Source organism: Erpetoichthys calabaricus, chromosome 14 (assembly GCF_900747795.2).
Source record: "Erpetoichthys calabaricus chromosome 14, fErpCal1.3, whole genome shotgun sequence".
Lineage (NCBI taxonomy): Eukaryota > Metazoa > Chordata > Cladistia > Polypteriformes > Polypteridae > Erpetoichthys > Erpetoichthys calabaricus.
In genome coordinates, this window is record NC_041407.2 from 105426548 (window position 1) to 105446563 (window position 20016).

Genomic DNA, 20016 nt, shown 5'->3' on the forward strand with positions numbered 1-20016 from the left:
AGATAGATAGATAGATAGATAGATAGATAGATAGATAGATAGATAGATATGAAAGGCACTATATGATAGATAGATAGATAGATAGATAGATAGATAGATAGATAGATAGATAGATAGATAGATATGAAAGGCACTATATGATAGATAGATAGATAGATAGATAGATATGAAAGGCACTATATGATAGATAGATAGATAGATAGATAGATAGATAGATAGATAGATAGATAGATAGATAGATATGAAAGGCACTATATGATAGATAGATAGATAGATAGATAGATAGATAGATAGATAGATAGATATGAAAGGCACTATATGATAGATAGATAGATAGATAGATAGATAGATAGATAGATAGATAGATAGATAGATAGATAGATAGATAGATAGCCTGTTGGGCTGCAGTGGCGTCAAGTTTTTGTTCCAACCCATCTCCCTTATGTGATGTCATTCATTGCTGATGAAGCACTTATTGCTCAAGTGACATTATTTGGTTTTTGCTTCCTTTTTGTTATCTTGCTTGTTAAGATTTTGAACCCTTAATTGCTAATTGTAGTCTTAAACAGCTGTTTTCATTGTTTTAAGTGCTCTTTATTAGCAGTAAGATGCAAGTGAGAAAGGAACCAGGAGTTTGTCTCCATTTCCACCCGTGTATGTTTATCACTCACTGTTCAGTTTAATGAAGAACTCAGAAGGAAACTGAAGAGAAAGTGAGGAACTGAAAATTACTCATCTCTTTTAGGTTTCAAACAAGGGGGCTCTGCCCCTGCTCGCTTCGCTCGCCTACCCCTGGCGTTGGGTATCCTGAAATACATTAGTTGAGCTCGTTCGTTTTGGAGCCGTGCCCGCTTTGCTTGCGGCATTTCAGACGCGCGTTGTAGGCGCCTGCGTTCATTGATTTTATCCAGGCGGGCTCGTGTTTGTATATCCGTCAGTCGAGCTTGTTCGTTTTGAACCCGTGCCTGCTTTGCTTCCACAGTTTCAGACACGCATTGTAGGTGCCTGCGTTCATTGATCTTATCTAGGTGGGTTCATGTTTGTATCGTTGAGCTGTATTGTGTTTGAATTTGGTGTAATGCGTTCAGCGGTTTGTACAATCCCAAGCAGCACATTATTCCTAACTTCACTCCGCAGTAGTGCCACTCACAATATGGCGGTGACGCCTGCGCCTTCCGTACTATCTTTATGGACCTGTGGGGCCTCCGTAGCCTCTTCTGTTTGACTCTGGGGTGCAGCGCAGAATCCTCTTTTGTGTGTGGCTGTGTCGTTAGTCGTTAGCCATGGGCGCGTTGTTGCTTCATGTCTTATTCACGTCAGTTGAGCTCTTTCGTTTTTGGGCCGTGACTCCTTCGTTCGCGGTGGATCAGACTTCGCTTGCGGTTTATGAGACGCGCGCTGTAGGCGCCTGCGCACTATTTCTCCTGGTCCCATCGCCGTGTACCTGCATCCATGCCTTCTGGTTTACCATTCTCGGTTAGTAATATGGATCTGTCAGGTGACTCACGTATCATTAGAAAGCGAAAAAAAATCAATGATGAAGAATGAACTGACATGGTAGAGTTAAAACACTAAAAAGCCATGAAATTAACTAAGATCTGTTATTGGTGAGGATTGGCTTCTGAATTGTTTTGAACAAAAACCTGCAGCCGTCCAGGGTCGGAGTTGGCCACCCCAGCTATAGACAGTTCATCACAGGGTAAGGTCACTCACCTCAACGCCATAAGCAGTCATTTATGAACCTTATATTCACTTCGTTGTGGGGAGTTGTTGGAGACTGGAGCTCCTTGAGACAACACCCCGGAGTACCGGGAGAACATTCAGGCGGTCACCAGACTGGGATTTGAACTCAAGTCGCAGGGACAGCTTCGTCTTTGCTGCTGACATTTTTAAAATAAATTCTGGTGAATGAAGCAATCAGCCATTTGATTAATGGATCGGTGGAATACTTCTGCCAGCACTCATCCATTTTACTTAAATTAGTTTAATTGGCACGAGGAGCTGAAACCGCATTAGAAGAAAGTAGGAACCAAACCCAGACATGGCTCCTCTAATCTTAAGGTACACCCAAGCACATTCCTGCTGCACTTTTTATAGACCCGCTCGGTCCAAAAACAGACGCACGAAGCGTTCGTAAGAAAGGATTATGTCGAATCACACAAATAAAATGAACTAAAAATAAAACAGAAAATCGTCTGACAAGGTGACGCGTCGACTCGACGTCCAGACTCCGTCATCTCGTGCGGATGCTGCCATCTAGTGGATTGATTTGGTACAGTGACGAAACGGGCGTTTGCTTTTCCCCCGGTTTTTTATTTCTTTTTCTTAATAGACACATAATGTTCAATACCCCCGAATGAAAAGGCGAAAACAGGATTTTAGAAAGTTTGGCAAATTTATTACAAATAAAAAAGTGAAAACTCACACTGACCCAAGTATTCAGTTACTCTGAACTTACTTCACGCAGCCATTCTTGTTGGGAGTCTTCTTAAATTTGATGTCTCTTACCTGAATTTGCAGATTTTGTACCATTGTTCTCTGTAGACCCTCTCAAGCTCTGTCAAGGCTGGATGGAGACCCTCAGTGTGCGGCTATCTTCAGGTCTGTTCAGAGATGATCGATTCACTTCAATTCTGAGCCTTGGCTGGGCAACTTAAAAACATTACCAGAGTTGCAGATTTCAGGATATCTCTGAACTTTGGTTTGTTCAACTTTATCTCGATCTCTGCAAACTCTCCCAGTCCCTGCTGCTGAAAAACAAACCCACCGCATGATTGTCACTAATGGAATGATATGGTGGTGCAGGTGATGAGCAGGAACAGGTGTCTGCTAGACAATACACTACTCTTTATCTTTAATCAAACTAGGGGGCTTTGCAGGAATTTTTTATTTAGATAGATAGATAGATAGATAGATAGATAGATAGATAGATAGATAGATAGATAGGTGAAAGGCACTATATGATAGATAGATAAGTGAAAGGCACTATATGATAGATAGATAGATAGATAGATAGATAGATAGATAGAGTGAAAGGCACTATATGATAGATAGATAGATAGAGTGAAAGGCACTATATGATAGATAGATAGATAAGTGAAAGGCACTATATGATAGATAGATAGATAGATAGATAGATAGATAGATAGATAGATAGATAGATAGATAGATAGATAGATAGATAGGTGAAAGGCACTATATGATAGATAGATAGATAGATAGATAGGTGAAAGGCACTATATGATAGATAGGTGAAAGGCACTATATGATAGATAGATAGATAGATAGATAGATAGATAGATAGATAGATAGATAGATAGATAGATAGATAGGTGAAAGGCACTATATGATAGATAGATAGATATGAACACAACACCAGCAAAACCAAGGAGCTGGTGGTGGATTTTAGGAGGATCAGGCCCCTCATGGACCCCGTGATCATCAGAGGTGACTGTGTGCAGAGGGTGCAGACCTATAAATACCTGGGAGTGCAGCTGGATGATAAACTGGACTGGACTGGACTGCCAATACTGATGCTCTGTGCAAGAGAGGACAGAGCTGACTATACTTCCTTAGAAGGCTGGCGTCCTTCAACATCTGCAATAAGATGCTGCAGATGTTCTATCAGGCGGTTGTGGTGAGCGCCCTCTTCTATGCGGTGGTGTGCTGGGGAGGCAGCATAAAGAAGAGGGACAAACTGGTGAGGAAGGCAGGCTCTATTGTTGGCACGGAGCTGGACAGTTTGACATCTGTGCCAGAGCGACGGGCGCTGAGCAGACTCCTGTCAATCATGGAGAATCCACTGCATCCACTGAACAGGATCATCTCCAGACAGAGGAGCAGCTTCAGCGACAGACTGCTGTCACCATCCTGCTCCACTGACAGACTGAGGAGATTGTTCCTCCTCCACACTATGTGACTCTTTAATTCCACCCGGGGGGGTAAACATTAACATTATATAAAGTTATTGTCTGTTATACCTGCATTGTTATCACTCTTTAATTTAATATTGTTATTATCAGTATGCTGCTGCTGGAATATGGGAATTTCCCCTTGGGATTAATAAAGTATCTATCTATCTATCTATCTATCTATCTATCTATCTATCTATCTATCTATCTATCTATCTATCTATCTCTCCATTCATTCTAACGTTTGTCATCGTCTTTCCAAAGTCACACGGCTCAAGTCATCACATATTATAGCTGTAGTGCTGGAATGATTTACCTTTAGAGAGTTGGGAACAAAGTGAATCATTTCTGTTGCTGAACACTTGCAGGTGACATCAGCTGCTGTCTCTCTCTCCCTCTTCCTCTCTGTCAGCCCCCACCTTTTTTGCACAGTGTCTTCACTACGCTGCCCGGATGGATCCTGCCTTGTGCCCGATGCCGCTGGGATGGTCTCCATCTACCCATTGACAGCACCTGGGTGTGGGTGGCTGTCTCCCTGTCTGGCTCTGTTTCTTATATAGCGCCTTTTCCAGCTCCCTGTCCTGCTGTCTTGTTTGGTGCTTTTTCTGACTTCATAGAGTGCCTTTCAATATTCATCTATTCATAACAGATATACTCAAATGAGCATTATATAGTACACTTTCCAAATATAAAAAATACAGTACTTTCAGATTTATTGATGAATAATAAATTCCAGAAAATAGGAAAAATGCTAATAAATACTTAAAAAAAAGATTAATTTAGTGATTTCGTACCAAACAGATAAAAACGCAGCGGCAGCTATACTGTATATATTTTGACACCCAAAGGCACTTTATCATAATTCTTTTTGCACATTTTTACAGAGGATCTGTTTCAGTTTTAAAGATTAACAAAATAAAGCGCAATCACACTAGCGTTTAGGTAATGACTGTTACTCGGGGCAGACATCTGACGAGTGGGAAGCGGGAGACATTCAGCCCACACTTGAGAAACCCTTCCCTTTTTATTTCAAAAATATACAGATTTACATTAATGCAACAAACAGTAGTTCATCCATTCCGTTTCCAGGCTTGCTTTAATCAAAATATTTTGGTAAAGAATTCGTTTTTTTTTGTTGTTGTTGTATTGAAATGTGTCGGCTATCGGATCACACTTAGTATTGCACCAGACACCAAAATATTTTGAGAAAATGCACGTCGATGCCAATGCGGCTGGCCGTGGCCCTGCGCGCTTCTGCTTCAAGGAGACCACAAGCCTCCGACGGCCAGTGGGCGGAAATGCTGCCCCCTGGTGTTCCTGAGTGGACAATGTCCTGCCTCGCAGGCCGCACTAAAAGGCGAGTCAGTAGTAATAGCGTTGCATTTCAGTCCAGTTCGTGACCCAGTGCTTTTTCTTTGGATTCTTGGTCAGAAAGCCTTCATTAAACTGGTAGCGTTCCTCCTTTCGGATTTTCACCGCATGGTACTTTGGCATGATCCTGTAGTAGCTGGCGCGCTTAAAGAAGCCACACTGCCAGGAAAAAGAAAAAGGAAATAAAAATAATTTTAATAATCTAAAGGAGGAAATTGAAAGACTACATTCTAAGAACCATAATTATCTGGTCACTCCCATAGTAAGAAAAACACAGAGATCACATTTAGTGATGATTCATAATTAATTAATCAACAGAAGCGAATGAGGAAAGGAAAAGTGAAATAGTGGCAGCTAAACTTCAAGGTAAAAAAAAGTGGAAAAGTTCAGAGAAGCAATCAGGTTTTCATGCAGAAGCTTTGGATGTCTGCCCTGCACTCCTTAATTTGTTAAATACTGTGCATCTTCTTGCCTTCGTAAAAGAATAAGTGCCTATGTGTCTGTCCATTTGCTATGTGTTTGTCATTCCAACAGATGACACATCACAAACAATTGTAGTAATAAAATCCATTGTCAGCTGTTGGAATGAGAAATGCATTTTTCATTCCAACAGATGGTGCATCAGAAACATTTGTAGTAATGAAATGCATTGCATTTGACATTCCAACAGATGGTGCATTAGAAACATTTGTAGTAATAAAATTCATTGCATTTGTCTTTCCAACAGATGGTGCATCAGAAACATTTGTAGTAATGAAATGGATTGCATTTGATATTCCAACAGATGGTGCGTCACAAACATTTGTTGAAATGAAATGCATTGCATTTGTCTTTCCAACAGATGGTGCATCAGAACCATTTGTAGTAATGTAATGGATTGCATTTGACATTCTAACAGTTGGTATATCAAAAACATTTGTAGTAATAAAATGCATTGCATTTGTCATTCCAACAGATGGTGCATCAGAAACATTTGTAGCAATGAAATGGATTGCATTTGACATTCCAGCAGATGGTGCTTCAAAAATATTTGTAGTAATACAATGCATTGCATTTGTCACTCCAACTGATGGCACATCACAAACATTTCTAGTTATATTGTCATTCTAACAGCAAGCACATCACATACATGTGTAGTAATACATTTTTATCACTACAGATATTGTGATGTGCCATCTGTTGCAATGACAAATACAATGCATTTTATTACTATTTGCATCTGGAAATTAATTCCAGTAGATGATGCACTACAATCTTTAATGCTGAGGTCTATATTGATTACTTAGATTTCAACCCATCTTAGAGGGGTGCCACAGATCATCCATCTTAGTAATAGAATAAGTGTCTGTGTGCCTGTCTGTGTGTCCATCTTGTTCGTATGTCTCTGTCATTCCAAAAGAAGGAGCATCAAACGCATTTTACTAATGAAATGAATTGCATTTGGCACTCCAAAAGATGTTGCATCACAAACATTAACACTGTTTTAATAAACAGTGGCATATAAAAGAGACATGTGCATTGCACTTGTCATTCCAACAGTTGGCACATCACAAATATTTCTAGTAATAAAATGCACTGCATTTGTCATTTCAACAGATGGTGCATCACAAACATTAATACTGCTTTTACAAATCCCTTACCAAATGGCACATAAAAGAGGTATATGCATTGCACTTGTCATTCTAACAGTTGGCACATCACAAACATTTGCAGTAATGCATTTTTCTCACTACAAATGTTTATGATGTGCCATCTGTTGAAATGACAAATGCAATGCATTTTATTACTATATGCATCAGGAAATTAATTCCAATAGATGGTGCACTGCAAACATTAACTATGAGGTCTTTGTAGATTATTTAGATTTCATCCCATCTTAGACCCAGCTACCCTACTAGTCCACCTTAGTAATAGGATAAGTGCCTGTCTGTGTGTCCGTCTTGTTTCTATGCCTCTGTCACTCCAAAAGAAGGACATTCAGAAGCATTTTTAATGATGAAATGTATTGCATTTGTCATTCCAGCAGATCACAAATTTTATTTTTCCTTCATGAATCCCATACCAATGGCGTATAAGAGAGACATGTGCACTGCATTTTAATACTGAGGTCTACGTTGATTATTTAGATTTCAACCCATCTTGATAAAATATAAAATGCTAAGGGTTGTGTCTGTCTTTCATGGGGCTTGAACCTTCATCTCAGTCTTAATCCAAAACTTATGAGGTGATATGATGTGGTGAAGTAAAAAAATGAGAATAGGATCAACCTCTGTGAAGCTGTTGCGATGATTCCCTGCCCAAGAAGGTGATATGACAGAGACAAAAAGAAAAGTAGCGACATCTGCTAAGCATGAAGCAAACTGCAGAAGCCGCTGATGTGGCGAGGAACATCATCATCGGAGGAAAATAAGAGCGGTGCCATCTGCTGAGCATCTTACTGGTGGGTGGAAAAGTTCATTGTGATATAAGAGCTCGATCCCTACAAGCCCATCTATTGATAACCCCCCAGGACACAGTACATGTGTGTTTAGAATTCATATTCAGGTGTAAGTATTGTGCTTTTTAATAATCCATTGTGATGAGTAACTCTATAATGGAACTTCATACAGAATGGAAAATTTGTGAACAAGAGAGAAATGCATGCCAATAAACGAGGACTACCGTAGGAAGTTATATCATCAATGTGATGATCAATATGGAACTGGGGATTTCTATAGTGAAACTAAAAAGTTTTATGGTGAAATTTATGATGAAATGGAAAAGCTCAGCTTGCTCCATATCAAAACAGCTTTATTTGAGGATTAGCGGCCCCCATGTTTCCTAGTTAAGTTTAAAATCCTCATTTAGAAATGTTTTAATTTCAGCCGAGGTTATTCCCAGATTTATGTTAATTTTTCATTTTATGGTCATTAATGTTTCTGTGTTAGGTTTTATGTGTTTTTATGAAACTTTTGCTAATATTTCTTATGTAAATATCATTTATTTCTAGTGTATTCTTGCATTTATGCTACATTCATGGTGTTTGGTGGGTGGATCCCTGTAAGAGGCGGGGCCACTATGACATCACCACTAGACCCGCCCTCAGCCTTTATATTGAGAGTGAGGACTGTAGTCTGACAGAGTGTCATTGTCTGCTGTGGACTGCAGTCATTGTGAGTGTTGTTTTGAATTTATTCTAATTATTTGGACGTTTAATTCCGTTTTTGGATTTTGTACTTTGGATTTCGGACTGGCTTTGGTTATTTTTTGCCTACATTTTCTGTTTAGCTGCTGTTATTATACACGCTGATAATACAGGGTGGGGCATAAAGATCTCCCACATTTTGAAGGGGATTATCTATAAAATAATTGTATATATTTCTGAAAAATACATAAAAAACAGTTTGTTTTGATGGGTTTTAAAAATCATATCAGACAAACGGTGGTCATCATTGCTTGTTTACGGCTCCACTGATACGGAGGTGAGCCTCATCGCTACTCAGAAGAACAGCAGCAGCGGGAACCTGTTCAAGAATTTCCGCCACTTAGGGCTCTGCGGTTGGCGCGATCTCTCTCACTTAATTCTTGAGCCAACATCATTTTGTCTGGATGCAGAATCCTCTTCAAACTCCGACTTGATATCCCCCAGTGTCATGGCATGCTTATGGTCGATTGATGAATGGATGCTCTTACTGCTTCCATGCTTTCTGGTGTTCTAACGGTCCTAAGTCTGCCAGGCGATTTTCTTTTCAGTGTGGACCCAGTTGCCCGAAGGTTAGAAATCCATAGCAAAATCGTTTTCTGATCTGGTAGAGATGCATTTCGACTGAGCGTGAAGCATGTACCTAATGCACTCTGCGTTGCTACCACAGAATGATTTATTCTCATAATACGTTTGAACAACAAAGCCCCGATTTTCACCAGTCCAACTCATGATGGATACTGAAAACGGTAGAGCCTAACCTACCGAATGAGACCTACCCCACCTAAAGCCCGCAAAGTTCTCCCTCGAAATGTTTGAGATCTTTAAACCCCACCCTTTATCAAGGAAACTTGAGGTTTGCGGTCTCTGCACTCACTTGGAGGACATTTAAGACATTTTGAGACTTTCAAAGCCTGAGTCTGCCTTTTGAGTTTGGGGGGGCCAGGATGCCGTGGGGTGAGGCCTGCTTCCAAATCAAAATTTGTGAAGTTGTGGTGTGGCCTGTGTGAATTCTGAGGCCTTATCACCCCCATGTCATGAGCACAACTGAGGGAATGTCCCCTCGAGAGATTAACACTCATCAGAGACAGGTCTTCAGTTCAGAAAAGTCCATGCTGGGTGGGCTTGTGTTTCCTGTTTTTTGATGTGCGTTGATTTGTTTCCAGAAGTGTTTTCTCTAATTGTGGTTTCACTTGTTTGGCACGTTTCTAGCCTACAAACCACATAACAGATGTGAGGATTACGCGACATAAGTCACATGAGATTTGTTTTTCACATTGTTTGCCATTGTATGGCATTGGTCACCATTGGCATGAACTACACGAGATCATAGATCTTGTTATCAGTTCACAACTTTTTCTTGGCCGTCACTATAAATTACACGGGGTAAGTGACTTATAGAATAAAAAATACTTTTGGATGGAGTATTCCTTCAAGACATTCAAATATAGTGCATCCAGAAAGTATTCACAGCGCATCACTTTTTCCACATTTTGTTATGTTACAGCCTTATTCCAAAATGGATTAAATTCATTTTTTTCCTCAGAATTCTACACACAACATCCCATAATGACAACGTGAAAAAAGTTTACTTGAGGTTTTTGCAAATTTATTAAAAATAAAACAATTGAGAAAGCACATGTACATAAGTATTCACAGCTTTTGCCGTGAAGCTCGAAATTGAGCTCAGGTGCCTCCTGTTACCCTGATCATCCTTGAGATGTTTCTGCAGCTTCATTGGAGTCCACCTGTGGTAAATTCAGTTGACTGGACATGATTTGGAAAGGCACACACCTGTCTATACAAGGTCCCACAGTTGACAGTTCATGTCAGAGCGCAAACCAAGCATGAAGTCAAAGGAATTGTCTGTAGACCTCCGAGACAGGATTGTCTTGAGACACAAATCTGGGGAAGGTTACAGAAAAACTTCTGCTGCTTTGAAGGTCCCAATGAGCACAGTGGCCTCCATCATCCGTAAGTGGAAGAAGTTTGAAACCACCAGGACTCTTTCTAGAGCTGGCCGGCCATCTGAACTGAGCGATCAGGGGAGAAGGGCCTTAGTCAGGGAGGTGACCAAGAACCCGATGGTCACTCTGTCAGAGCTCCACAGGTCCTCTGTGGAGAGAGGAGAACCTTCCAGAAAGACAACCATCTCTGCAGCAATCCACCAATCAGGCCTGTATGGTAGAGTGGCCAGACGGAAGCCACTCCTTAGTAAAAGGCACATGGCAGCCCGCCTGGAGTTTGCCAAAAGGCACCTGAAGGACTCGCAGATCATGAGAAAGAAAATTCTCTGGTCTGATGAGACAAAGATTGAACTCTTTGGTGCGAATGCCAGGTGTCACGTTTGGAGGAAACCAGGCACCGCTCATCACCAGGCCAATACCATCCCTACAGTGAAGCATGGTGGTGGCAGCATCATGCTGTGGGGATGGGAGACTAGTCAGGATAAAGGGAAAGATGACTGCAGCAATTTACAGAGACATCCTGGATGAAAACCTGCTCCAGAGCGCACTTGACCTCAGACTGGGGCGACGGTTCATCTTTCAGCAGGACAACGACCCTAAGCACACAGCCAAGATATCAAAGGAGTGGCTTCAGGACAACTCTGTGAATGTCCTTGAGTGGCCCAGCCAGAGCCCAGACTTGAATCCAATTGAACATCTCTGGAGAGATCTTAAAATGGCTGTGCACCGACGCTTCCCATCCAACCTGATGGAGCTTGAGAGGTGCTGCAAAGAGGAATGGGCGAAACTGGCCAAGGATAGGTGTGCCAAGATTGTGGCATCATATTCAAAAAGACTTGAGGCTGGAATTGCTGCCAAAGGTCCATCGACAAAGTATTGAGCAAAGGCTGTGAATACTTATGGACATGGGATTTCTCAGTTTTTTTATTTTTAATAAATTTGCAAAAACTTCAAGTAAACTTTTTTCATGTTGTCATTATGGGGTGTTGTGTGCAGAATTCTGAGGAAAAAAATGAATTTAATCCATTTTGGAATAAGGCTGTAACATAACAAAATGTGGAGAAAGTGACGCGCTGTGAATACTTTCTGGATGCTCTGTATCTTACTGTGTTGCTTCAATAAATAATATTTGGATCTCTTAAATACGATCTTCTCTATGATACACTAATACAGAAGCAGCAGGAATGAGCTTTGGGTGCCGGGATTCAGCCTTGGGGATAAGGTGAGGAGCTCCAAGTAGATCTGCTGTTCCTCCACATGAAGTGGTCTGGGCATCTGATCAAGATATGCCACCCCAAAGAACCAGGAGGACACCCCAAGGTAGACCTCGGATTCAAACTCTCAGCTGGCCCCTGGAAACACCTCAATATCTCCTTGGAGGAGATGGGACTGAAGGCGGCAGGGAAAAGGGATGTCGGAACATCTTTGCTCGGACTGCTGCTGCTGCCGTTGCCCCCGCCGTGACTTGGACCAGATATGTGGCACAAAATGGATGGGTAGATGGGCTGTAAAAATAAAAGTTCAGTACAGTTCTCCTACAAGCTTATCATGCACACAGTGTGAAGAAACCCAAAAGCCGTCAAAACCTCCCAGTGAGTCAATCAGGCTGCTCGTGCTGTTAATCATCTGAAAGAGAAAAAGCCCAAAAGTGCAAGAGAAGGAAATAAGAGCGTGCCAGTTAAGTGGAAGGAAGATGCTGCCCACCCGTACTGCAAGGGGATCTTTTATTTAAACAAGAAGCCAGTGTGGAGCAACAGGACCTGCCCTCTGAACGTGCTGTCTGCTGGGTTCTTGTTTAAAATCCCCCCACATTAGTGAGTGTGGAGGACGGGAGCTCCATCATGCTTTCCTCAGGGCCAGCAGCACCTTTTGCACCAGGTCATCCACCTCCCACCGTGACATCCGGTGGCACCAGTGTCCGTCATACAGCACCCGGGCTTGAAGGCCATAAAGAAAGCAAAGCCGGCGGTACAAGCAGATGCCCTCTGCATCAGCAGGTCATTACCAATGCAACCCCATGAAATGTGCCCGTGGCCCCTCCAGAGGCCCTTCCTCAGTAGTCCTCCGTCAGCCGCTCGGTCTCAGAGGGCTGGATCTTCATCTCTGCCTTTTGGCCCTTGGCTTCGTACATTGCCCTCCTGCTTGCCCTCTTGAAAAAACCACACTGGGGGGGGGGGGACAGGGGAAGGTTAAGTAACGGGATATACAAAGAAAACAAAAAAATAAACAAACAACAACTGGGCCCCACCCACCCCGTGTAAGAAGCTGGTGGGTCTCACCCACCGACCTGAAAGCAGTCCCTGAAGTGTGCTGTCGGATTCTGCTGACTGGCTAAATGAACAATTTAGACCCACCACCCTTCAAATATGAGAAGGGACCTTAGGGAGTCAACTCAGCCTTATCTGTGCCGAGATTTGTCTTCCTAACCTCGTCCTACAATATTTTTCAATATTCAGCTTCATGGTGGACAATGCTGATCAAACACTAATGACTTCCATAGGATCAGGCTCTCTTTTGACCCTTCGGCATCACTCACCTTCCAAAGCAGTAGGATTATGAGTCCCAGCAGCAGGACGCCAGCTAACACGGCCACGATGATGATCCACAGTTCGATCTCATAAGGCTTCTCCTCGGCGATCTCCGAGTCAATGTTGAGGGAAAGCTAAAGAGACACACAAACGTCAAGCTAAGCTTCCTATGGTTGGTCAAAAAAAAAAATGATTGGAAGAGTCCAGCTGCCGGGTCTTGGCACACCCACCCTGACCCAAAGCTCCCACCCCGATTGCCTCACCTGCAACTGCTTGTCTTCCATTCGGATCGTTGGCTTTGAATTCACCAGTCTGAGCTTGGCTATGGCAGTCACGGTCACCCGGCTGGCACCTCTGAATTCCTGTCGGGCAAAGCAACAGGAGCATCAATGTGCATGGCAGCTAATGATGACAAGGGCCAAATGTGACCTCGAGTCTTCCGAAAGGCAAAGAGAGGATGTGCAGGATCATCTCATGCAGTGAGTGTTACTGTTTTACGTCATCCACGCAGTCCACGCCTCATCGGATCACAATTGCGTGAGTCACATACTTGTGAGGAAAAATAATGTGGAAGAGAAATGTCGTGCGAGAAAAATTCCGCAAGAAAAATAGCGGATACCACAGAGCCCTCCCTTTTGTCCCAATCAATGGTTTCCCATTGAAAGAAACAAAAGAAAACGCACCCTGCCACTGCGTACAGCGACGACCGCCAGACATCTCTTGACTTGCTGTTGGCCCAAGTTTACCATTTAGAACGCATCTCATCATCTCGATAAATAAAGTCCATTATATTCATTGCATGCAAAGTTGTGTTGATGTGAATATTTCTGGGGAAGGGGGTCCATAGCTTTCATCTGATTCTTAATGGGGTCCGTGACTCAAAAAAGGTTAAGAATCACTTGAGGAACCCTCACATATCGTAATTGTGCAATTCATTATGAATTCTTCTCGTCAGTTGCTATCGTAATGACTAATTTTATGATCAGAAAGATCAGCATCAGAGTGGTCAATAATTACTGAAATGTTAAGAGAAGAGTTCTGGTAACTTGGCTCCAAAGCCTACTGATGTTTATGGCCAAATTTTTTCTTTATCGTTTTACGAGATTTTTAGATAGATAGATAGACAGAGGGCGGCACGGTGGCGCAGTGGGTAGCACTGCTGCCTCGCAGTTGGGAGACCTGTGGACCTGGGTTCGCTTCCCGGGTCCTCCCAGCGTGGAGTTTGCATGTTCTCCCCGTGTCTGCGTGGGTTTCCTCTGGGCACTCCGGTTTCCTCCCACAACATGCAGGTTAGGTGGATTGGCGATTCTAAATTGGCCCCAGTGTGTGCTTGGTGTGTGGGTGTGTTTGTGTGTGTCCTGCGGTGGGTTGGCACCCTGCCCGGGATTGGTTCCTGCCTTGTGCCCTGTGTTGGCTGGGATTGGCTCCAGCAGACCTCCATGACCCTGTGTTCGGATTCAGCGGGTTGGAAGATAGATAGATAGATACTTTATTAATCCCAAGGGGAAATTCCCATACTCCAGCAGCAGCATACTGATACAAAAAAAACAATATTAAATTAAAGATTGATAACAATGCAGGTATAACAGACAATAACTTTGTATAATGTTAATGTTTACCCCCCCCCGGGTGGAATTGAAGAGTCGCATAGTTTGGGGGAGGAACAATGTCCTCAGTCTGTCAGTGGAGCAGGACGGTGACAGCAGTCTGTTGCTGAAGCTGCTCCTCTGTCTGGAGATGATCCTGTTCAGTGGATTCAGTGGATTCTCCATGATTGACAGGAGTCTGCTCAGCGCCCGTCGCTCTGCCACAGATGTCAAACTGTCCAGCTCCATGCCTACAATAGAGCCTGCCTTCCTCACCAGTTTGTCCAGGCATGAGGTGTCCCTCTTCTTAATGCTGCCTCCCCAGCACACCACTGTGTAGAAGAGGGCACTCGCCACAACCGTCTGATAGAACATCTGCAGTATCTTATTGCAGATGTTGAAGGACGCCAGCCTTCTAAGGAAGTATAGTCGCTCTGTCCTCTCTTGCACAGAGCAGCAGTATTGGCAGTCCAGTCCAATTTATCATCCAGTTTTCTGTTTTTTTTTGCAATTTGCAGTTGTTCGATCAGTTGTCTCTAATTTTGCTTCTGTGAATGACTTTGGACAGATTTGTCTGCCATTTGGTGATTTACAATCGCCTCCCGTTTTGGTGTCCCATTGCTCCCACGTTCACAGGGATGTGAAACTGACAGAGATGGGAGTAAATTCATACCTGGTGGCATGGATCGTGGACTATATTACAGACAGACCTCAGTATGTGCGTCTCAGGAACTGCAGGTCTGACATTGTGGTCAGCAGCACAGGAGCACCACAAGGGACTGTACTTTCTCTGGTCCTGTTCAGCCTATATACATCGGACTTCCAACATAATTCGGAGTCCTGCCACGTGCAAAAGTTCGCTGACGACACTGCTATGGTGGGCTGCATCAGGAGTGGGCAGGAGGAGGAGTATAGGAACCTAATCAAGGACTTTGTTAAATGGTGCGACTCAAACGACCTACACCTGAACACCAGCAAAACCAAGGAACTGGTGGTGGATTTTAGGAGGCCCAGGCCCCTCATGGACCCCGTGATCATCAGAGGTGACTGTGTGCAGAGGGTGCAGACCTATAAATATCTTGGAGTGCAGCTGGATGATAAACTGGACTGGACTGCCAATACTGATGGTCTGTGTAAGAGAGGACAGAGCCGACTATACTTCCTTAAAAGGCTGGCGTCCTTCAACATCTGCAATAAGATGCTGCAGATGTTCTATCAGACAGTTGTGGCGAGCGCCCTCTTCTACCCGTTGGTGTGCTGGGGAGGCAGCATAAAGAAGAGGGACGCCTCACGCCTGGACAAACTGGTGAGGAAGGCAGGATCTATTGTTGGCATGGAGCTGGACAGTTTAACATCTGTGGCAGAGCGACGGGCGCTGAGCAGACTCCTGTCAATCATGGAGAATCCACTGCATCCACTGAACAGGATCATCTCCAGACAGAGGAGCAGCTTCAGTGACAGACTGCTGTCACCGTCCTGCTCCACTGACAGACTGAGGAGATCGTTCCTCCGCCACACTATGTGACTCTTCAATTCCACCCGGGGGGGTAAACATTAACATTATACAAAGTTATTGTCAGTTATACCTGCATTGTTATCACTCTTTAATTTAATATTGTTATTATCAGTATGCTGCTGCTGGACAGTGTGAATTTCCCCTTGGGGATTAATAAAGTATCTATCTATTATATAGTGCCTTTCACATCTATCTATCTATCTATCCATCCATCCATCCATCCATCCATCCATCCATCCATCCATCCATAGAAGTAAGAACGTGACAGTTTAAAATGGTTCAGACAGGGCAAGCCAAAGAGGAGTCCGAATTTTAAAGGGGTACCGAGGCACACAGGATAAAAAGACAAGTTTCTTGCTTGAATTTTAACCCTATTTTTAATGGATTTATTTTTTCAGATTTTAACCTCCGCAGAGTCACCTTTTAATGGATTATTTATTGACTGAACTTTTCGACCACTAGTTTTTGTTAAGTTTTTAATAAAAGCACTTGCACTTTTCACTGTCCCCTTGGCTTGGCGGGTCTTATTCTCATCTGCCACGCTCATCTCAGTTACGGTCCTGACGATGTCGGGTTCAAGAGGCTCCCATAATAGAAGGGGATGTGAGGAGCCGACCCGCAATGGCACATTTCAATCCATGCAGAAGTAGAACTGAGGCCGTACTGAGCCCAGCCTGACTAGTTGAGCTTCTCGAGGTAACTAATGGTCAACGTTCAGGGCAATCAAAAAGTGGCATAGGTTTGCCTGCACAGCCTAATAGACATTTCCAGACCCCTTAGCCTCAGGTATTTACCTCTAGTAACGTGCTGTTCCACACGCGGGATCTCACAGTGACCTTGGCCTCCTGCGTCATGTTGACAAGCGGGCAGTGGACTCTTATACAATTTGCTGTGTGTTGAGAACAGTCCTGGTCAGAACCAAAAACACAAAATATTCCAGTTAACCGACAAGAGCTTTACAACCTCCAAAAATGCCTGCTAGAGGGGCACATCACCATCACACCACAAGCTAGTAATACAAGAAAAAGCTCACTTTCACAAAATGCTCTTTAATAACAATGAAGCTCCGTGGAGCAGAAGAAGCAAAGGAATTCCCCCAAATTACTAAAGAAATCCAATGCAGTATCCGGAAATGTAGTTGTTCCTGTAGGGGGTGGTAGCTCCCTAGTTGGAATAAGTTCTTTTGTAATTGCGGCATTTTCAGTAACCGAGAACTATATAGATATGATATTAAAAGGCGATACCTCTCCCATAGTGATACAGCGGTACAAATCACATAAGAGAAAATAACTTAGCTTTCTTTACTGACGATTTACGCGCCATTACAGACGGGAAGCCTATAGCAAAGACCATACCAAGGTGGGATCTGCAAAGCCACCAAGCAAAAGACTTTGTCTACAAACCACTGAGTTGGACAAGGCATGAATATAGAAAGCTTAGGAATATATTTGAAAAATGTTATAAGAGGGGCTCAAAGGTATGAGGATATGCATAATTTACCACCAATGATGTTAAATTGTAAGTTGAAAGGGAATAGAACATCTGATAGTGAAGTTGGGGAGGATAAAAGGTAATATATACAGTAAGTTGCAATAATACTGGTTAAGAACAATTATTAATCATAGCAATAGATCAAGAATAGCATCTGATTTATGTTACAACTATTGTAACTCATATAAAAGGATCAGACACCAAAGGGTGGGGCACATATAGCAACATACTGTAGCTAGAAATGTTATGAATGCCAAAGAATAGTGAAGTCCATCAAGATGCTAAATAGATTTACTAGCCAACCTGTGGCGTATGCGCCACATAATTATGTATTGATGGGTGAACACTTCCTGAAAGACACAGTTGTCCAAATGGGGTGTGTTTGAGGATACGACTGTAAGTGAATGCAAAGATGGAACTCTGGATAGAGGGCGGGGAAGCGGGCCCGAGAGGTTTCGGGTCCTAACCGTCCAACTGGTAATGATCCTTCTGCAGGTTCACCTACGGAACCCGTGTTAGGACATTTATATCCTCTAGATAGGCAAGTTCGATCGTCTGACGCCCATTCCGCCCCCGACATTCTAGTCTGCCGATTTCTTAAGTCATCGTTCAGTACGCACTGTCTGCTCATGTTGTCCGCCCCCAACTCCTCACCTGAATTGCTTTTGTATTTGTACAGTCCACATGCACTTGTGAGTCACGTTGACTGTTCATTTTCCACACAACGCCTCAGTCGCATGCACCTATGAGCCACGTTCGGGCCGGGTGAGGTTTCCAGTGTTGAGTCCATTTAAGCCAAAGGCTCCACACCTGGTGGTGCCCTTCTGTCAATTCCTTTCAGTTTCAGCTTTGCAACCATACTCCCCCCGGAATCCAAAGACTTTGGTTACCCGGTTGGCTGCTCGGCAGGTCATGGGAATAACGCCGCTGGATCGCCAGTCGGCATCGTGTACGGTCGGAACTACGACGGTATGTGATCTTCTTTGAACCTCCGACTTTCGTTCTTGATTAATGAACACATACTTGGCAAATGCTTTCGTTCTCGTGCCATGGTCAGCCGTTTAGTGAATTTTTGGTGGGCGGGGCTCTGTGAGTTGGCGGGCGTGGTGGTCTTGCGTGCGTCTTGCTTGCCATGGACTTAGTGAATTATATATATATATAGATAATGTAATCGGAGGCTATGGTACCCATTGCATAGGCTCAGTGACATTCAGTTACAACACTGACTATGTAAGACATAACAGGAGATCTCCACCTACACCACTGGTGGGATACAGTGATCACTACTTAGTAACACCATATTAAATGTAACTGTTCGTCCAAGTGTACGGTAACGTATCATTGTAAGTATTTATTTACGCTGGTATATTACATGAATGAAACAGGAGCTATAGTGGCACTACACCCCACATTTCCACAAATGTTCTTGAGGAACTGTCTACACTGTGAAGGGGAATCGAGTACCTTTTGCTTTGTGGATAAGACCTTCAAGTATTATTTTTGTCACAGATCCAGTGACAAAGGGTGGTTTGTAATAATAATATAAGTTTAATGTCACTGCTCTCTGTACAAAAATTATTTTAGAAATCCACTCACATGTACAGGCCAGGCCAAAGTTAGCACACAGGGGCTCTCAGCATTTAGAAGTGCCGGGCCAAGCATAGGACAAGATAGACAAAGACAGCTGGAGAAATGTATAGTCAGCCTAAAGACAGATCTATACTATTTTGTCCTCTGTTAAAAGTCAGCACAAAATCTTCTTCCCTTGTTTGGAAATGGACTATTTGCCGACGTGGGGGCCTGCATGTGGAGGAACCAGTATAAAAGACTTGGACAGCAGCCAAACACTTTGAAGCCGACGGACGGGCGATATCGTCATCCATCCTGAAAAGCCTTCCAGCGCAGCGACGAAAGATAGCAGACTGTATAGATCAAGATCCCACCTTGGTATTGTCCTTGCTATAGGCTTCCCATCTGTAATGGCGCATACATCGTCAGTAAGGAAAGCTAAGTTATTTTCTCTTATGTGATTTTTACCGCCGTAATACTATGGGAGAGGTATTATCGCCTTTTAATATCATATCTATATAGTTTAAAACACCGCAATTACAAAAGAACTTATTCCAACTAGGGAGCTACCGCCCCCTACAGGAAACAGTAGTCAAAAACACAACAATAAGGTACAGAAATTCAACAAATCAAACAAACAACGAGTCAACTCACCAACTCCCTAGCAGGGTCGAAATGAGCCACCAGGACCTGGGGAAGACCCTCCCGATTTGTAGGGCAGAGGGCAGTTCCTGGCGGTGATTGGCAGGTGGCTCCGCCTCCATGGGGAGGGAGGAACCACCCATAAAATACACGAAACATAGCAAAAAGCAACTGATATACATTGGCAAAGCCAAAAATAAAAGATGATGTACATAATCAGCATAAATCCCGGGTTGTCGAACTCCGTGGCTGCA

At 43.2% G+C, this 20016-nt stretch overlaps 1 protein-coding gene and 1 long non-coding RNA gene across 3 annotated transcripts in view; one reads left to right on the top strand and one right to left on the bottom strand.

Moving 5' to 3' along the window:
* Nucleotides 1-20016, top strand: part of LOC127530173 (uncharacterized) — a 75396-nt gene that overhangs the window by 17038 nt on the left and 38342 nt on the right. Inside the window, exon 2 of the long non-coding RNA XR_007936692.1 lies at nt 10378-11231. This is a non-coding gene — a long non-coding RNA (uncharacterized LOC127530173). The remainder of the gene's footprint in view (nt 1-10377; nt 11232-20016) is intronic.
* itga3b (integrin, alpha 3b) overlaps nt 4608-20016 on the bottom strand; it is a 190088-nt gene continuing 174679 nt past the window's right edge. Inside the window, exons 22-26 of one of the 2 annotated variants that reach the window (XM_051936387.1) lie at nt 16855-16968; nt 13222-13320; nt 12967-13092; nt 12436-12594; nt 5319-5441 (exon numbers count right to left, since the gene is read on the bottom strand). In XM_051936387.1, the coding sequence (XP_051792347.1) occupies nt 12484-12594; nt 12967-13092; nt 13222-13320; nt 16855-16968 (450 nt within the window). In that variant the 3' untranslated portion in view covers nt 5319-5441; nt 12436-12483. Of the gene's footprint in view, nt 5442-12435; nt 12595-12966; nt 13093-13221; nt 13321-16854; nt 16969-20016 lie in introns of both variants that reach the window. The other variant, XM_051936386.1, reaches the window with a different exon arrangement.